The sequence below is a fragment of the Rhinolophus ferrumequinum genome, chromosome 2 (assembly GCF_004115265.2).
Source record: "Rhinolophus ferrumequinum isolate MPI-CBG mRhiFer1 chromosome 2, mRhiFer1_v1.p, whole genome shotgun sequence".
Classification (NCBI taxonomy): domain Eukaryota; kingdom Metazoa; phylum Chordata; class Mammalia; order Chiroptera; family Rhinolophidae; genus Rhinolophus; species Rhinolophus ferrumequinum.
The window spans coordinates 109,129,737-109,149,898 of record NC_046285.1 but is presented as its reverse complement, the minus strand read 5'-3'; the positions used below and the strand labels follow the sequence as shown (position 1 = coordinate 109,149,898).

Below are 20,162 nucleotides of genomic sequence, written 5' to 3'. Positions count from 1 at the left end.
AAATAAAGTGAAACCTTGTATTTCCAGTGGACATGTAACCAAAATTTGCCCAAGTGTAAGAAAAAATGCCCTCAAACGTATCTGTATGATTGAACTCTGAATTTGAAGGGCGTTTATAAAGGGAAAACAATGCCCTGAGAGCCGTGTCTAATCCTCAAGTGTGGACGGAACAGCTGGAGCTGGTCCCAGGGGACATGACAGGGCACAGAGGAGGTGTGGGGGGAGGTGGGTGAGCGTCTGCCGCGTGGTGCTCAGCACCTTCTCCCGCTTGCATCTCCCGCCTCATTTCTGCTCCTTATCTACAGGCTTCTACTTCTATTTCTTGGTAATCTTTTAAAAGATGAAGCTGAAGCTATATTCTTTTCTTTCAAATATAGACCTCATGCATAAATAAGAGGGCAATATTCTGAACAGGAGCCAAAACTATGCTGAAAATATAATCCCTCAAAATCATGGGAATGGAAGTCTTGGAACGGAAGTTTTAAACAGGAATGGGACTGACGCATAAGGTGAAACCTCCGAAGCATTCCTGTAAACTGAACGGCTAGACCAGAGGCACAGAGGGGCGGCATCACGTAACCACGGGCAACCAGTTTCCCACGCGGGCAACTCGGCTGGCAGTGGCCCCGACGCCACGTCACCGCCACATGGTGACCAGAGCTGCCAACAGGTATGTAGCTTCTGTGCGCTGAGGTCGCGGCCCCCGGGAGCCCGCTGGACACTCACCTCCTAGCACCTCCTCAGCGTCGTCCAGGAAGAACTCCCTCAGCGGGGGCCGCTTCGGCCGCTTCAGCGTGTCCAGCAGTTGCCGGATCTTGGAGGACACTCTGCTGTTCACAGGGACACCTATCGGGGGAGAGGGGCGCTAAGGCTGGGCAGCCACCCCCCCTCCTACCTGAACGCACAGGAACTGAGAAGCTAGCGGGCACTGGCCCCTCAGCAGGCATTCTGGAATTAATTCATCACTAAACATTTCTGGGCTGCCTTCCGGGAACTAGACCTTGTTCTAGTCCCTGAGCCAGGGACCCCTTTCAGGGGGTTCATGAGATCAAACAACAGCTGACCCTTGAACAACAAGGTTTGAACTGCACAAGTCCACTCACACACGACTGTAAGAATAAACACGGCACATTTTCCATCTGAGATGGGAGTCAGCGGACATGGAGGGCTGACTGTGTGCAGTGACCAAGCCACTTTAGACGGGGACCTGAGCATGTCAGATTTCAGTATCCGCGGGGGTCCCAATCCTCCACAGGAACCCAGAGACAACCAAGTTTTGGGGAGTCAAAGTTACATGCTGATTTTTAACTGTGTGGGGGCTGGCACCCCTGACCCCTGGGGTGTTCAAGGACCAACTGTCCGTCTTGAGTCACGGTCAAGATACCATCCGCCTTTTTCACTCTCCTCCTCCCATGAGCGCACACTGTACTTTTCCAGAGGCCACCAAATGTGGTGTCTGCACAGAATGAAGGGGGCCAACACACAGGACCCAGCTGCTGCTATTACACCAGCCATGACACAGACTGGCAACAACAGAAAACAAGCCCATTCTTCCCCCTGAATTTTCAGTTTATAATTCTTTTCACAATGTGTGCTATCTACATTCAGATATGAGGATATTCCTGTTACTTTTAAGTTAATTAATACATACTTTTAAAAGTCTTTAGCTCTAGTTTCTAATATGGCATATATGAAGAGACAGTCCACATAAACTAAAAGCTCTTTGGTGTCCTCAATAATTACTAAGAAAAGCTGTTCTAGGAGAAGAAACGTCACCGAAAGCACAGATAAATAAGTAAGAGTCGCCTTCAAACAGCTCACCACCTGCTGGATGAAGACAAGAAAAATGCGAACCCCTGCATATAAATAAGGACACATGACGCAGTGATGAGCACTCTGAGGACGCCGGACCGGGAGCTCTGCCGTGCAGCCGGAGTAAGTGAGGCTCGAACCCCGGACACACCACCGTCCGGGTGGCAGCTGACACCCTAAGTCCTTCCTCCACTCGGGAGCCAGGCTAGAATCAAGAACTGTATTTACTTGTCACATCCCTTTAGTCTCCTTTAATCTGGAACATTTCTTTGTGCTTTATGACTGACATTTTGGAAGAATACAGTTTTTTCTTTTTCTTAAGTAGAACAGACCACAAGTTGAGTTTTATAAGGTTTTCTCACAATTCAATTCAGGTGCTGCCTTCCTGGCTGAAATGCTACCTGAATATCATATCCAGACCCATGGGACGGCCACCTCCCTTGTGAGGACACTGGTTTCACCACCCAAAGCGCATCTGGCCTCTCCGTTACATCACCACTGTTTTTTCCTGTGAACTCCTAAGCAGTGTGCGAGGAGACACTTCAAGAGCACGTGCACACCTTGCCTCAGGGAACTTTCTCCCTGCACTGAACAGCCACGAATCATTCCTGCCAGACCCATTTTTACTGTAATGGTGGCGAAGTTATTTTCCAGCCTTAGCATTCCATTCACGTGGAGCAGTCGACACTTGGTATCCCAGGCGTCTGTCAAGTATCTGTCTGTCCATCTGTCCATCCATCCGTCATCCATCCATCCATCCATCCATCCATCCTTCCACCCACCCATCCACCCATCTATCAGGAAGGGCTTAGGGATAGCTCTTTTCCCAATGGTTATAAATCATGCTGGTTCTTAACTATTTGATGCACAAACTCCCAATTCAGCCAGCGGGACCTGTGCAACTTCATTTGTGGCGTGCCCCACCATTTTTAGGCACTGCCTTACGTTCTGTCGTAAGATACACGCCCCTGCCCTGCGCTGAGCTCACATTTCCCTAAGCAGCTCTGCCCCACTCTGTGGACAGGGAGCAAAGACCAAGATGTGGTCACCAGGTGCTCACTGCTACTGCAGTGTCCTTGTTTCTTCCAACAGACAGAGCTAAAAAAGTTCCTGGATACACACACACACCTACACGGACAACTCACATGTGTGCACAGACAGGTCACACTTGCATCTTCGAGACCGGGAGGCCACGCCGGCACCGCCGACCCCAATCTTGCCCATACAGCTGCCTTTCCCAGTGACATCTGGATACCCCTCTTCCGCAGTGAGACCCACCCCCGAACATCAACACCTCTGCTCAACACATGTATGTAGTGATTTCCAATCTGCCTCACCCACCACCTACAAACACCAGCCCACTAACAAGAGTCCGGGGTGGCTTGCTGTGCTTCCCCCTCACCCTCGGCCCCGGCTGAGGCTGTGCCGGCAAACAGCACGCCCGTACCTTACCTGCATTAGCTCTCCCCCCGCCACCCCTTGAGTGTGGCTGTATGTATCTTGGAAATACAGTCGAGTTTGTTTATTTCCTCTTGATTTCAATTTTAGGATTCTTTAACCTATTCCCACCTTTAAGTTTTGGATATGCAGAACATTAACGAACTTGCAAATATCAGAACTACAGCCACGCATCGCTGAACGATGGGGTCTGTTCTGAGAAACGTGTTGTCGGGGATTTTGTCATTGTGTGCACATCACATAGCGCTCGCACACAAACCAAAGGGTACAGCTACCACACCTGGGCTATACTAACAAACCGCAGGAGAGAAACCAGATGACGAGCTAAACAGGTCAAAAAAATTATTCAACAAAAATCATGATAGAATTTTCGGGAAATTGGGGAAAAAAGGGAACTTCCTCAACCTGATCAGGAGTGTCTATGAAAAACCCACAGCTGACATCACAATTACAAAATGGAAGAGTGGACACTTTCCCCCAACAACTGGAAACAAGGAAAAGTTATGTCTGTACTCAACACATCCAACTGACACTTCTGGAAGGCGTAGGTACGGCAGTAAAATCAGAAAAATACACATTCCTACAGGCAAACGATTTGGAAATAAAAGTAGAGCTGTATTCATAGACAATATGATCATGCATGCATGTGGAAAAAATATTAAGGAATCCACCAAAAAAAGCTGTCAGAACTGGTATAAGGTCAATATAAAAATAATCAACTGTATGTCTACACACTAGCAACAATTGGGGGGAAAAACAAATACCATTTATAACAGCACCAAAAAAATAACATAGTTTGGCATATGTTTAACAAAATATGTGCAAAACCTGTGCACTGAAAGCTATGAAACAGTGCTAAAAATTTTTTTGTAAGTGCTAAAAATATGGAGAGATATCTGGTTTTTATCAACTGAAGTATACAATAATATTGTTAAGATGCCAATTCTCTCCAAATTGACCTAGAGTCAATGAAATACCAATCAAAATCCAGCAGGAATTTTGGTAAAAATGAACAAACTGATTTTAAAATACACATTAAAATGCAAAGGAGCTGGAATAGCCAGAGCAAATTTTAAAATGAAAAGCAGAGTTGAAGACAAACTACACGATTTCAAGATTTATTACAAAAATACAGTAATCGTGACAAATACAGCAAATGGAACAGCACAGAGACCCAGAAGCAGACTCCTCTCAAAACTGTCTACTGATTCTCATGGAAAATGCCTAAGAAACTCAGTGGGGACACAACGGTCTTTGTAATAAATGAGGCTGAACAACTGGATGTCCACATACAGTGAGAATAATGGTCAGCAGTTTGGTTCATTCCTCGCACTTAGGTTAAAATTAAGTCAAGTGGCTCAGACTCCTAAATATAAGACCGGAAACCATAAAATTCTGGGGGAAAAATTAGGAAAAAACCTTTACAATCTTGAATTAGGTAAATGTATCTTAAATATGATACAAAAGTAGGATCCGTAAAAGGAAAATTTGGTAAACTGGACACCATCAAAATTTTAAAATTCTACTCTTTGAAAGGCACTGAAAACACCACAGAGAATGAAAACACAGCCGGACGGAGAGAAAATATGAATTATAAACGTGGTAAAGAACTTGTATCCAGAATACGTAACGAACTCTCAAATCTTAATAAGAAAACAAACACGTTAAAGAAATACGCAGAAGATTTGAGCAGACCCTTCTGAGAAGACAAGCAGGCAGCCGATTAGCACCTGGGAAGGGGGGAGCTCAGCATCATCAGCCACGAGGGAAACGCGTGGGGAAACCAGGAGGAGACACTTCCACACCTGCTGGGATGGTTACAGCTTTGAAGCGCGACAGCGCCAACTGCTGGCGAGGAGATGGAGGAGCGAGAATCGCATCACCCAGGGCGAGAAGACAGGGCACAACCCTTTGGCAAATGAGCCAGGCAGGGTCCTAAGGAGTTAGACACAAAGCTACCACACGACCCTGGCTGTTGACCCAGAGGAGACGACAGCACACACCCACGCGGAGGCCTGCACACGAACCGTCCTAAGCTCTCTCGATGACGGCCCACGCCTGTGCCTCGGAAGGGATGTGGATACGCAGAGCGCTGGGCGCCCTCAGGGAAGGCAGTGAACCACGGACACGTGCAAGAACGGGAAGCTCAAAGTGGTTCTGCAGGGGGCAGACGCAGACAACAGACAGCGAAGGCTGTCGGGTTCCACCACTGTGAAATCTGGAAAAAGGAAACTCATCTAGCGTCAGGTGGTAAATCGGTGCTTGGCGGAGGGGACGCCAAAAAGGGCGGGTGGGTGGCCCGATGGCCACGGGGCTGGCAGGGGCCGTGTGTCCCCAGCCTGACTGCTGACGGACGCTCTCCTAAAACTTACAAACTCGCACACTGAAGTATGTGCAATTCAGTACGTGTCAATTATACCCCAACTAAGCGATTAATTCTTTTTAAATATAAAGAGTAGTAAATCAAAGAAAAAGCCTATCTAACCAATGGGAAACCCACTTCCTATACCCTCAGTCTTTTCCTTTTGCATCTGGAAAAGGAGCTAAAGACTTGCAGAGAATTTCACCTACTGCTTAGGAAATAAAACACACGTTCAGTCCTCGCTCTGACATCCTCAGGAGTTTCCTGCAACTGAAATCTGCTCCGGGGAAAGAAAGCTTCATGTGAGTCTGGTAAGACACCGGAACCATTTCAGAGGAGGAGGTCTTACCCGGGACACTATGAAAACGGCGCTGGCACCCTGTCCGCATGCAGGGAGCGTGCATGCTGCTGACCATCTCGTGGGCTGTGACACGGAGCTGTGGGGACTGCTGTGCCAGCAGGGGTGCCCAGCAGGCGTGTGCTCACGCGAAAACAGGCTCTGTTCGGCCGCACTGCGCTCAGATAAGCGACTGGCCACACTCCTGGTTTTCCTACAGCATCCCAGGGCCACACCTCGTTGGCACACAGATGACATCGGCAGGCTGTCTCCCGCCCATTCTCCTTGTCCCCACTGGCCACGCACACATTCCCATTACTCCCGCACACGGTGCTTTCTAGACTAACGCTCACTGTGCACACAGGTCCGTGTCTGTGAGCTGGGTGACTGTGACCAATGCCTGGCTCAGGCCGGCTACAGTCAGTGCACTAAAGGTGTGTCCAAACATGGAGGACAGCCAGTGCCCTGTGGCGTCAGAGGGGAAACAGAGGCATGCTCACCGCCCGCCGTGTCCAGGAGGCTCCCACTGCTCCGAGGGGCACCTCTCATGGAGCCCGGCTGCGGGCGCTCGCAGAGCCGATGCTGTATGAGGCCTGTGGTGACGTCAGGAGGGGCCGAGCGCAGTTCTGTGTTTGAGAAACAAACCCAAAACACAAGTGCGGTTAATTCAAAAGACTAACAGTTGCTGTTTCAACCCCACTCGGCTCAAGCTTCACTGGCTGAGCTCTAAGTGTGGGGGGTGGGGAGGATCACGAAGTGTTTTTCTGGCTGACCAGGGGCTTGGAGCCCTGCAGAGTCCCAGGCCCCAGACATGTCGTGTAGACTGCTGTGCATGTGGCCGTGCACATCGCTGAGGGTCTGGACCAGAAACACCACCCTCGGCACAGACAGGCGAGGGGACCCACCCTCCACAACAGCTAGGGCAGGTCTTACTCCGAACTCTCCTGACAAGCAGAAACACATTTTACATAAGTTGTTAGGGGACCAATTTTTGTCATATTATAAAAAATATAACCAGGCTTCTATAAACTGCGTCCCAGTCCGCCAGAGACTGTGTTGGATGTCCCGAAGACAGACCTTCGAGGCTTCGCAGAATAAACCCACAGCAACACAACTACCCTCCCGGCCTCACTATTAGACTACAACCACGCTCTTAGAGCAGAGTGCACTCATGTCACACGGCAAGACAGACTGGTCAGACTCAGAAATGTTCAGTCGCTCTGGCCACGGTGACAACGTGCGTTTGTGCTGAGTCCCCGCCGTGTGGCACATCCGTCTGTGAGATGCTACCGCGCCCTCATCACAGGGGAGTCTACGCTCGGGAAGGCGCCCGCCGAGTGTGTCTGCACAACTGCCAGAAGCTGTGTCCTCCACAACACGGAGGGCAGACACTTGGCCACCTGGGAGACTGGTGTCAGCCTGTCGGGCGATGTGTAATGGGTGGAATCTTCTAACAAGTGCTTCTGCCATCCAGAAGACATGCTAATATTGAAAATGTTTAAATTCTGATAATTTATCTATCATTTCATAGCCAAGGCAGAATGCAAGCTAGGAATTTTTTTGAAATACAAGGTCTGACAATTAAGTTCACGAACTTGTTGCAACGATGTTACTAACCTTTTTTTTGACATCAGAGGGATTATGCATTATGAATTTGCACGAACTGGACAAACAGTTAACCAAGTTTGCTATTTGGAAGTGCTGAAAAGGCTGAAACAGACAACCTGAACTTTTCGCCAACAATTCATGGCTCTTTCATCACGACAATGCACCAGCTCACAGGGCACTGTCTGTGAGGGAGTTTCTAGCCAGTAAACAAATAACTGTATTGGAACACCCTCCCTACTCACATGATCTGGCCCCCAGTGACTTCTTTCTTTACCTGAAGATAAAGGAAATATTGAAAGGAAGACATTTGGATGACATTCAGGACATCAAGGGTAATATGACGACAGCTCTGATGGCCATTCCAGAAAAAGAGTTCCAAAATTGCTTTGAAGGGTGGACTAGGCACTGGTGTCAGGGCATAGCTTCCCAAGGGGAGTACTTAGAAGGTGACTGTAGTGATATTCAGCAATGAGATATGTAGCACTTTTTCTAGGGTGAGTTCGCCAACGTAATTGTCAGACCTCATATATAGAAAGGTGAAATTATATGAAAGCAAAACACAAACTCATTGTTTACCTAGCAGAAAACAGCATTTGGAAAACTCTAACTCTAATGACAGAGTTTTCACAACCCTTGAAAAACCTTAATGTTGATGAAATTAGCAATTTAAAGTATGCCTATCACAGAGTTCCTCCAGTTTAAGAAGAAAGCTTAGGGGTATGCAGCCTGCTGCAGCCCCACAGGACACGCACCGTCACGGGTGCACGCTGGCTCGTGTCAGAGGACCGCACCTAACAGTGAGGAGGGACAGGGCCAACTGGGACCTCAGGCCATGGTGGCCGACCCGACTTCTGGTCCTCCCTCCACGTCTACAGAGCAGACCGGTGACAACCACACACAGCCCGAGGACCCTTTTTAAGGTGCTCGTGCAAGAGCATCTGTGGGCTTCGCATGCCAGCTACACTCAGCTAAGTACCACAGAATTTGTGTTTAAAAATGTGATTTCAAACAATGAGAGCTTTACGATCTTTTCCTTTCTAAGGTTCATGTAATTCACAGCATTGGATGATTTGGAAAAGATTATGCATCTTTATGACTTAGCTTTGACTGACACCCTCTTCATGTTGAGGGGCTGTTTACCCGGGTGTGTGGAGGGAGAAAGGCCAGATCGCAGCTGCAGCCCCAGCCTGGCCTCAGGACAGCCGGTAATGGAGACAGATGATGGACCCACAGCCATGCACACAGCCCAGGCTCAGAGACTGTGATGGACTCACAGCTGTGCACACAGCCCAGGCTCAGGGACTGTGATGGACCCACAGCTGTGCACACAGCCCAGGCTCAGGGACTGTGATGGACTCACAGCCGTGCGCTCAGTCTAGACTCAGCGTGACAATGGACCCACCGCCGTGCACACAACAAAGTACAAAGGTGAAGGTGACAGGGAGGCTGCGGGGAACAGCAGGCCAGGGGACCACGGGGAACAGCCGCAGTCACATCACAGTGACCGTCCATCCTGCACTGCCACCTGTTCAGTTTCACCCTCCAGAGAGACCATTTCTTTCTTGGGGTCCACGGGAGAGGCCCACACCCAAACCCCAGAAGCATCAAGAACTACTAGTGCTGCCCAGCAGCCCTCTTCCAGATGAAATGAGAAGGCGGGTCCTGATGGCACAGGGGCACCTATCCTGGAGGGGCCACAGCAGCGGGCACTGACCTAGGTGGGCGTGGCCGGCCGGTGTCCCTCCCGCGTGAGACGAGGTGGAAGAAGCAGATGACGAGGAGGACGAGCCCTGGATGGCCCGCTCAGGCCAGGACTCGGCGCTGGCACGGCTCTGCAGTGCAGTGGAAGGGAGCTGTCCCGGTCGCCGTAAAGAGCCCTCATCTTCTGAGGCAGACGACGTGTCTGTGGTTAAAGGAACACGACAGGTGTGATGCAGGGCGGTCCCCGAGGGGGCAGTTCCCACACTGGCACCGGTGCAGCCCTGCCCTGTGCACCCGCGAGCTGCGCCCACATGTGGCCCAGGGTCATCTCAAAGGTCGCCTTAATTCAGGGGGCCTGTACCGACCTCCAGAAAGGTCCAAGGGGCCCCGCCTGGGAAACTGGTTCATGACCTGGCTTCCCCTGACTCTGCCTCGGGGTGCCACACGCCGGGAGTGAGGGCAGCCCGGTTGCTAACCGGCCTCAGCACACCCCTCAACAGGGTCCCAAATATTACAGGGATCCCAAGGGCTGAGCCCACAGCACATCCACACATGGTGACGCACAGGGAAGGCTGAGCTCGCCCCCACGTGCCGTGGTGTCCTCTTGTGGAGGGCAGGAATGAGCGGAAGCTGTTTCAGTCAGCAGAGCTCACCGTGACCAGGCTCCGTAGGTCACATGACCGCATGTCATTATAGGTTTCACAACGATTTCAAGGTTCTTTAAAAACTGGGCAGCATCTATAGTTACTCTCAGTAGAAAGAATAATTTAACAGCCATTGGAAAGATTTGTTTCAACATTATAAACTTCTTTTTTAAGCAAGGAAGCAATACCCAAAGCACGGAATTATCTTGTGAATCTGGTGTGTTTGGCTCTCAGCCCCAGTTTCATGACTTAAGCGCCCGAGAGGAGGTCATTAAGCCACCACGTGGGGTGGTTTAGTAGGAAACGTGTGACGTCACCGCTGAAGAGAGGCTCCAGAGCGAAGTTCAAACTGGGATGGTGATGGCAGCAACCACAACAAAACCACCTAAACCCTCCAGATGGCCTCGTCCTCGCCCAACTAGGGCCTGGTAACAACACAGTAAATAACAGCTAATGAGATGAGAACAAGCCTTAATGCAGGCAGCCCTAGCATTCCACCTTTTAGGGTCTTCTCTTCACTAAAGGACACAAACAACTCAAATCTACACAAACGTCCTATAGAAAGCAGTTCCCGTCAGCTGAGGGCAGAGTGCACAGCACAGATTTTCAGAGCAGGACCACTGCACACGCTAAACACTTTCAATCTCCTGATCTTCCCCACAAGTCAGAAGATATTCCCGGTCACAGGGAAGGGGTGGACCAGAGGCAGGCGGAAACCTGGCAGGCCGACACCCTGGCCGTCCTACCTGGCGGGGTGCAGGCTTCCGCGGACGAAGGCACAAGAACAGAGCGTCTCTTCGAGGGCAGAGGCACCTTCCTCTCTCTGTACTTGGCCAAAGCTGCTTGCACGGCTTCTGTGTGAACATCTGCAGGGACAGCGGCAGTGAGACACTCCTCTGGGCGTTGCATTTGACATGACACGTTAAGTTTCATTGGGTGTAAAGGAAACACATGCTCAGCCTCTGCCTACAGTGGTCCCACATTTCTTTAAACACTCTTTTGTCTGTATATTTGACTTTGGAGCCATGTAAACATTTTCAGCTATAGGTCAAAAGTAAATAAAAGTGAAATCTCCCAAACTCAAAATAAGACGAACCTGAGTGTGTCTTGGTACTGGGCATAAACTACTCCAGATGACCTTAAAACACTGGTCAGACTGCTTGGCCTATTCTTCTACAGAAACCTGCTAAGGACAAGAGGCCAACTCTGCGCAGCTGAGGGCACTGTCATACTGCAGTGTGTGCAGGTCAAGTGGGATAGAGCAAGTGAAGAGTGGTGCGACAGTCTGATTCTACTGTCCCTGGGAACCAAGACACTCCAGGAGACACCAATGAAGATAAAAAAAGTACGGGGCGGCCGGATGGCTGAGTTGGTTAGAGCATGAGCTCCAAATAACATGTCGGTTCGATCCCCACATGGGCCAGTGAGCTGCGCCCTCCACAATTAGATAGAAGACAACGAGCTGCTACTGAGCTGCCAGAGGGGCGGCCGGATGGCTCAGTTGGTTAGAGCGCAAACTCTCAACAGGGTTGCCGGTTCAATTCCCACATGGGATGGTGGGTTGCATCCCCTGCAACTAAGATTGAAAACGGAGACTGGACTTGGAGCTGAGCTGCGCCCTCCACAACTAGACTGAAGGACAATAACTGGACTTGGAGCTGATGGGCCCTGGAAAAACACGGTGTTCCCCAACATTCCCCAATAAAAAATTTTTAAAAGAAGGTAAAAGCAGTGAAAGCTCCACAGTCCTGAATCTCAGTGGATCAGATCCATGAGTGCATGTGGTATGCTGTATTTAAACAGTATTCTTACATCTATCCGCTGTGAATGTCTAGAAACAATGACCGGCCCAACAGCAACGAGAATCCCTGGCACTCGACTCTGTCTAGACTGCAACCCTCACTGAAGGACCCTCCGAAATGGCAGACGCAGGGCAGGGGCAGGGAATGCACAGCCGAGCCTGCAGCGTCTTGTCACAAGAGCAAAAAGGACAGGACCCAGCAACTCCCACAGCTGTGCACCCAGTGTGAAGAAGGAAGGGAAACTGTGACTATCAACCAGGACAAATGCTGGAACGCATGAACACCAAAACAATACTGAAAAACAAGATGAAAGAACAGGAATGAAGGAAAAGAGGCATAAAATTAATTGGCTGACATGGTAGGAAGCCAGTGACCCCACAAGTTATTCTGAAAGGAGTAAATAAATGGAAAGAACGGAGTCTGTCCGGGCTCTCCTGTACCACACAGAATGTGAGTGGACTTCTCGCACAGAAGCGTCCCAGCCTTTGGATGGAGGATGACAGCAGCAGTTTCACTGGAACATTCTGCAACGTTAATGAATTAATGGATCAAGCACTGAGAACCACTGGCTGCCAATGTCCTCGGGAAGAAAGAGATTGAAGAACACAACGCCATCTCTGAAGAAATCTTATGAACCACTGGAAACCCTGACCTGACCCTCACAGAGCCTGGAGAGCTGGGGAGCTGGGGACCAGTGCACAGGAGCTGGTAGACGCAGCCCAGGCTCTGCCAGACTGGAGGGAAGGAGTCCACAATAAGAAAAATTGGCAACACATAGCAACCACTTGTGAGGTATAGATCTTTCTGGGTCCTGGGCCCAAACAAACGTTTTAAAAAGCCATATGAACATTTGGATATCTGATATTAAGAAACTATTGTTAATTATTTTGTGATACTGGTATTATCTTTTATATTTACATACACTCTTTTCAGATACCGAGAGCAAGACTATTATGAGACCTAAATGAAGTAACAGGATCGCTGAGATTGGCTTCAGAGTCACAAAGAAGGGAGGCAGTAGATGGGGTGTAGATGAACAGATCCAAGCCTGAACACCCGGGAGCTGGACAGGCGGCCCAGCGGGTAAGCACACTGTTACTTCCACTTCTGTACATGTAAAACTTTTCTCCAACAAGATGTTTTTAAAATATTTAAAAACCTTATAGTGAAATGGCTGATAGGGTGCTAACTGAGAAAGATGAAAAAGTCACACCAAGAAGTATTAAAATAAAACCCACAAACATCAAAGGCAACAAGACAGTTCTGAAAGTTTCCGGAGAGAGAGAGTAAATCATCTCCAAGGATCAAGAAACAGACCAGCATTACTCAATAGCATCCCCCAGGTGCAGGAAGGCAACATAGTATCGATGAAAAAAGTGGTGAACCTAGAATTTTAATATCCAGCCAAATTACGATTTAAACACCAGGGTCTAATAAAATTCTCCCAGACATACAAATGAAAACACTCATGGAAGGTGTTTGGAAGAGAGACACATCTCAGAGCCCCTGCAACAAACACAGCAGTGACTGGGCCATACTCTAAACTTTACAGCTGTCTTAGAATAAACAAAAATGTAAGTACAGATAAAACAACCCAAGACTAAAAACCCAGGACTAAATATCAACACAATAGTGGTATAAACCAACAGATCCAAGGAGCTCAACAAAGCACCAGAAACAAAGAAAGTGCAGCAAGGCACATCATCACCAAACCACTCAAAACCAGTGACAAAGAGAAAAACCTTCCAAGTGCCACAGGCAGAAAGACACAGTGCACACATGAGAACAATAAGGAACAAAGTTGGAGGACTAACACTATTGATTTCAACAATTATTACTAAGCCACTATCACTGAGAGCACACATTGCCATAAAGATAGACATCAACAGAGCAGGACAGTCCAGAAATGGCCACCTGCATATGTGAATGCTTTCCAAAAATTGAGCAAAGACAGAGTATGTGCCACAAACTGGGTGTCCACACGCAGAAATGAACTTTGATCCATGCCTCAAACTCATGCTAAAAAGATGATGATGGACCTAAAGGTAAAACCTTAAAACTATAAAGCTTCCAGAAGAAAACACAGGTGAAAATCTTTGTGACCTTGGGTTAGACAAAGATTTCTTAGATACAAGAACAAATGGACTGTCCAAAAAAAACCTGATGAATTGGACTTCATTAAAATGAAAAACTCCTGCTCTTCAAAAGCCATTTGAGGGCCCGTCCAGTAGCTCAGGCGGTTGGAGCTCGATGCTCCTAACTCCGAAGGCTGCCGGTTCAATTCCCACATGGGCCAGTGGGCTCTCAACCACAAGGTTGCCAGTTCTATTCCTCGACGCCCACAAGGGATGGTGGGCAGTGCCCCCTGCAACTAAGATTGAACACGGCACCTTGAGCTGAGCTGCCGCTGAGCTCCCGGATGGCTCAGTTGGCTGGAGCGCGTCCTCTCAACCACAAGATTGCCGGTTCGCCTCTCGCAAGGGATGGTAGGCTGTGCCCCCTGCAACTAGAAAACAGCAACTGGACATGGAGCTGAGCTGTGCCCTCCACAACTAAGTCTGAAAGGACAACAACTTGAAGCTGAACGGCACCCTCCACAACTAAGATTAAAAGGACAACAACTTGACTTGGAAAAAGTCCTGGAAGTATACACTGTTCCCCAATAAAATCTTAAAAAAAAAAAAAAAAAAAAGCCATTTGAAGAGAACGCAGAGACAAGACAAAGCCTCGGAGAAAATATTAGCACACCACATTTACGGTAAAGGTCTTGCACTCAGAAAATAAAGAATGAGAACTAGAATCAAGTTCACAAGGGCAAAGACAGTTTGCTAATATGAGCTGTATGGAACTGGATGGTGGGGAGGGAGAAAGGGAGACCAGAGGGAGAGCACGGTGGTCACAACCTGACCGTGTCCTCGCGACCTGACCGTGTCCGTGCGTGCGCGTGCCTGTGCACGGCAGTGCTGAAGGAGACGGACGCTGTGAGATGCTGAGGAAGGCTATCTCAAGATTCAGAGTCTGGGTGAGTTTGACTTCTGTCCTTGAACTTGGCATACTTTATATCACATGTATTGTTTTTATTACCAGAAAAAAAAACTATTACCACAGTGACAAGTTTTTTTAATGGATATTAAATTGGTAAAAAGTTATCTGATCAAAACTTTCGCACTCCCTTGTTGATATAACATTTAAAGTCTTAATGTTCTTTTTAGATATTCTTAAAACAAATTGGCCATTTCTATATCTCTGTTGACAGTTTTTCTTTATAAAAAGGCTACCAAAACAGCTTAAATATAAAGGAAATATACAATCACATAATGGTGAAGATGTTGAACAGGTGAAAGAGCGTGCTCCAAAGTTACTGACATGTAACCTATACTTGAAAAGATGGATTTTTCAATGGGTGTTCTGATAATTCAAATAAGACATCAGAGACAAATTTAAAAATTTATTAAAACACTGACAAAGCGGCAGAAATCCAATTAGAAGGAAATCTCCAAAATTAGAAACAGAAAAACACACTGAACAGCACAGTAATGCAGCTGCCCCATAATGTACAGAATCTGTGAACAGCAGCCCCAAAGCTCTAAGCAGGAAAATGGACAAAGCGTCTAAAGAAGGGGTGTCCAAACTTTTTTCAACGGTTTTCACCAAGGGCCAGATGCGGTAAAATACACAAACAGCCGGGCCACTCACTCGAGGTGAAGTACGTATTGCCTCACCTGGTTTATTTAAGTAAACTAAATATATTTCTGGAATTTGCTGTGGGCCAATTAACAATGGATTGTGGGCTGCAGTTGGCCCGCGGGCCGCAGTTTGGCCGCAGTCTAAAGAAATCGTGCTGATGGGAAGTTTTGTGAGCATCCCCTAAAAGGGTGGCCCTGACTCCACAGGCTCCCGAACACGCACTGTGCTGTGTGAAGGCTCAATTTTTTCTTAAAAACACTGTGAGGTAGTAAATGACCATTCCAGTGAAAATAATTTCTTCAGCAGGCATTTCGAGGAAGGAAAAAAGGAGTCCGAACAGAGGGTTGCACTTCGGTCCCTACCTGACCGGAAGCGCTCGTCCCGGGAGTTGGTGGGGCGCAGCCTCTGCTGCCTGGGCGCTGCGACCACGCTCTGCGAGGGCCCAGGGGTCCGAGGCTCTGCTTGCAGGGGCAGATCCACTCCTGCAACACATTTTATAGCAACATCTGTGTAAACCATTTGCTTTTCCAATTCTGGAAAACGCATTTTAAACAGCGCACACTGTACCAAAAACCATACCGTGAGCACTCACGCCATGCATGGACCCTTGTAGGCCAGAATGACCCGGAATCTGAAGGTCAAGGCAGGTGTGAATGTCCACCTCCAGCTCTCTCCCCACAGTGCCTCTACCTCTGCAAGAAAGGTGAGCTCACGTGGTGGTCCCTGAGCCCCTGGCAGCACACATGGGGCCTCCAGGCAGACTGTCTAGGGGAGGCCCTATGGCAGCATTTTTCTGCAGAGTCTGAAATGGCCTGAGTCACCTTTCCTGGCACTGTCCCTGCTGTCAGCAAACTCAGTGGGAAACCGCCCAATGAGCAATCACAAGGCTGTCACACAGGCAGAGAAATGGACCGGTGGGGAAAGGAGAGGCACAGTAAAAGCAGTGACAGTGGAGCAGGGCTTGGCCGCCACACCAGCTTGCTGTCCCCACACCCAACACGTGGACAGCTGTCCACACTCTGTGGCCAGGCCCCCGGCACTCATGTGACAGCCCCGACCACACAGACCTTTAGGACACAGCGTGGTGAGAGAACGAACGGGGTACAAGTGCACAGGCGTGTGGAACAATCCTTGGGGCTGAGTCCTCATCTGTGACACTGGCACAAAGCAAAGCCTTCAGCTGTGCTTCAGCGGAACCATCAAAGCATCTCCAGCCCAGCACTCCTCCAGCACTCACCACCCCGGAAGAGGCAGGCTACCCTGCCTCAGACCTCCTGATCAGTGACTGCCCAGCGGACAGTGTAGCAGGAGTGACACTGTGTGACTTCAAGTTACTTCAGTCATGAAAGGTGACACAGCTCCCACCTGGCTCTGTGACAGCACACTGTGAGGACCCAGGAGAGGACAGAGGAGCCCTGAGTGTCCCAGCACGGACACCACGGCCATGACTGAGGCCCCCAGGACACTGGTGCTGGCTCTGTGGATGGGGCAGGGTAGCCCAAGCCTGGCCAAGTGGCAGATACCTGAGCAGAATGGGCGCTGTCACTGTTGTTTTCGGCACCATGTTCTGGGGTGGTCAGGTAAGTAGCACCAGAGAATAGGAAGCCCCTCTGGACATCAACATGTGCTCTTCAGAGTCTGAGCACCCAGGGCACATATTTACACACACACACACACACACACCCAGAGAGCCACACTGGGCTGCACTGTGCTCAGCCTCAGCTCCTCGTGACTAGATAAACACTTGACTTCTGTGTGGGTGGGGTGCACAGAACCTCACACGCTGTGCTATGAACAGGAGTGCTGTCCCCACGTACACGCATGTGGACACCCTGACACTTATGTTCCAAGTAGGGTACCTGGTTCTCTGAGAAAGCCTCATTTATTCAACAAAGATACAAAACCCAACGTGAAGTTACTGGATAAAGCAGTATGTATATTTTTTATTTTAACAGATCGCAAGAGATAACTTTCCAAAAGGGTTACAGCCATTCGCACTCCCACAAGCAACGTAAGAAGGTGCCACTTCCCCACATCCTGTCGGCACTGGATGTTCTAGAAAGTTTTAGAATTTTGCCAATCTGACAGGAGAAAAATGGTTCACTGCAATTTGCATTTCCACATCTACTCGTGGGCTGAACATAGTTTAATGTTGGTTGCCCATCCGTAGCTCCTGTTCTTTGAATGTCTATTCCCTTTTTCCAACTCAGAGCCCCCCAGGAGACCTGGACCGCTAGCGACACCACCCTGCACTGTGCACGCCTCCAGCTTGGGTGTTCTGAATGTTTCCATTTCCAGGGAACCGGTCACACCTGTTTTCTTTTCCTTTCTAACTTCCAGGTCCCTAATCTTGTAAGCCCCACTCAAAGGTTACTCAAGTACCCTCCTGAATTTTATCTAATAATCACAGACACAGTTAGGACGGCAGTCCTTCTGACGTCCGTGTTCATGGGTGGAGAAAAAGAGGACCCAGCTCTGCTGCCCGCCCCAGGTTCTCCCCCGAGTTACTGCTAGACCTTCCTCTCCTGGGGTTGGGGCAGGGGGCCTTCCACCCACATACCCAGACCCTCCTGCTGTTGAATGCCAATTCTTTCTCACTAGTTCTCTTTTTCAAAATGTGTGGGCTACTCTCAGAACTCTTCTCTTTCCAATGGGTTATTATTTCCAGTCCCTGGTTGGGGGAAAACCAGTCCCTGGAATTCAAACTGGACTATACTTCACGGTCACATGTTAATGTAGAAAATGTCAGCTTTACAATATTAGGTTTTTCTATTTAGGGAAGTAGGGCTTCTTCTATTCTATGGTCTTGTTTTTTTCTTTCAAATAGATTTTTATGATCCTAATACAGGTTCTGTGACTTCCTTGCTAAATGTATTGATAAGCAATTGACAGTTTATTGCCACTTTGAGGTGGGATCAAACAATACGGTGAATGTTTACGTAAAAAATTTATTACATTAAAAGACACATTGCCATTAATGCCCCTCAGACTATGCCCCTGTGCTTCAAACACACTGATCCCATCATTCCTGCCACTTTCTGAAGCAGTTCTGGAAGTCCTCTTTCATGAGTGTCTTTAGTTGTGTTGACGTGGCTGCCTCGATGTCCTCAATCATTTTGACTTTGGTGAAGAGCCTGAAGTCGTATGGTACCAGACCGGATGAATAAGGTGGATGAAGACACACTGTAATGTGTTTATTTGACAGAAACTGCCGTACCAGAAGGGATGTGTGACATGGAGCCTTTCCCATTGTGATAAAAAAATACGGTGAATGCTGCTGCCGAGTGCCATCCAACAGAAAGGCAGGGTCTTCAATACGGGAAGTGACATGTCGAACCTTAGTAACTGTGACAAGTTTCAACTTGTTCAGTGCAGTCAGTCAGGTGTGAGCTACGGTTGAGAGAACATGACTTTTAAAGTATGCTGTACGGGTGGCTGGATGGCTCAGCTGGTTAGAGCGCAAGCTCTCTCGACAACAAGGTTGCCGGTTCAATTCCCACATGAGATGGTGGGCTGCGCCCCCTGCAACTAAAGATTCAACACGGCGACTGGACTTGGAGCTGAGCTGCGCCCTCCACAACTAGATCGAAGGACAACAACTTGGAGACGATGGGCCCTGGAGAAACATACTGTTCCCCAATAAAATTTAATAAATAAATAAAGTGTGCCGTAAATCATCCTCTATCATGACAATGCTTCTGTCACACATCACTTCTGGTACAGCAATTTCTGTCAAATAAAAACATTATGAGGGCGGCTGGTTAGCTCAGTTGGTTAGAGCACAGTGTTCTTAACAACAAGGTTGTCGGTTCGATCCCCACATGGGCCACTGTGAGCTGCGTCCTCCACAATTAGATGGAAACAACTACTTGACTTGGAGCTGATGGGTCCTGGAAAAACACACTTAAATAAATAAAAGCTTTTTAAAAAAAACAAAACATTACGGGTGTCCTCATTCACCTTATTCAATAGATCTGGCACCATGCGACTTCTGGCTCTTCACCAAAGTCAAAATGATTCAGGACATCAAAGCATCCACAACAACGCAACTAAAGACACTCATGAAAGAGGACTTCCAGAACTGCTTCAGAAAGTGGCAAGAACGATGGGATTAATGTGTTCAAAGCCAGGGGGAGTGTTTTGAGGGGAATTAATGGCAATGTGTCTTTTGCTGTGATAAGTTTTTTTTTAACCTAAACATTCAACGTAGTTTTTGATCACACCTCATATAAAGGAGAGTTTTTCATTAACAGGAATACTGCCAGAGGAAGGCTACAGATTCTTGCATATTCGTCTTATCGCAAACCAAAAACTCTTACCAAATTAAGTAAGAAGTCACCTGGGTGTTTAGAGCATAAAACCGTGCCATCTACAGTGAAAGTGATTGCCTTTTGTCCTGTACTGTGCACCCTGCTTTGTTTTCCCACTGCACTGCACTGGCAGTGGCTGCAGACAAAGTGGCCTAAGAGTGGGCATGGGGAGCAAGCCATCTCACCTGCCTGGGGTGGAAACGCTGTCACATGTGACCGCTTAGTGTGACAGCTGCGGTCCACGATTGCAAACAGGCTGGCAGACATCTCCATCGTTCCTTTCAATTCCAATTGTACTCAGCGCGTTTCTGCTTTATTTGGATGAAGGAATGTCAGTATCTAAAGATTACCTCCCCACTATTCCTTCTGTTGCTGATTGCAAAGTGTATCATACCCACGCAGCATAAGGCATGTGCTCCATTAAGGATCCAGTACAGAAAA

General features: G+C 48.4%; 1 protein-coding gene across 3 annotated transcripts in view; it reads right to left on the bottom strand.

Annotated features, from left to right (window-relative positions):
• Positions 1–20,162, bottom strand: part of DIP2A (disco interacting protein 2 homolog A) — an 88,051-nt gene that overhangs the window by 48,253 nt on the left and 19,636 nt on the right. For all 3 annotated transcript variants that reach the window (XR_004424724.1, XM_033123886.1, XM_033123894.1), the window contains exons 3-7: positions 15,774–15,893; positions 10,669–10,788; positions 9,292–9,480; positions 6,470–6,595; positions 727–846 (exon numbers count right to left, since the gene is read on the bottom strand). Coding sequence is in view for 2 of the 3 variants with exons in the window: in XM_033123886.1 (XP_032979777.1) it covers positions 727–846; positions 6,470–6,595; positions 9,292–9,480; positions 10,669–10,788; positions 15,774–15,893 (675 nt within the window). In the remaining variant the exon portion in view is untranslated. The remainder of the gene's footprint in view (positions 1–726; positions 847–6,469; positions 6,596–9,291; positions 9,481–10,668; positions 10,789–15,773; positions 15,894–20,162) is intronic.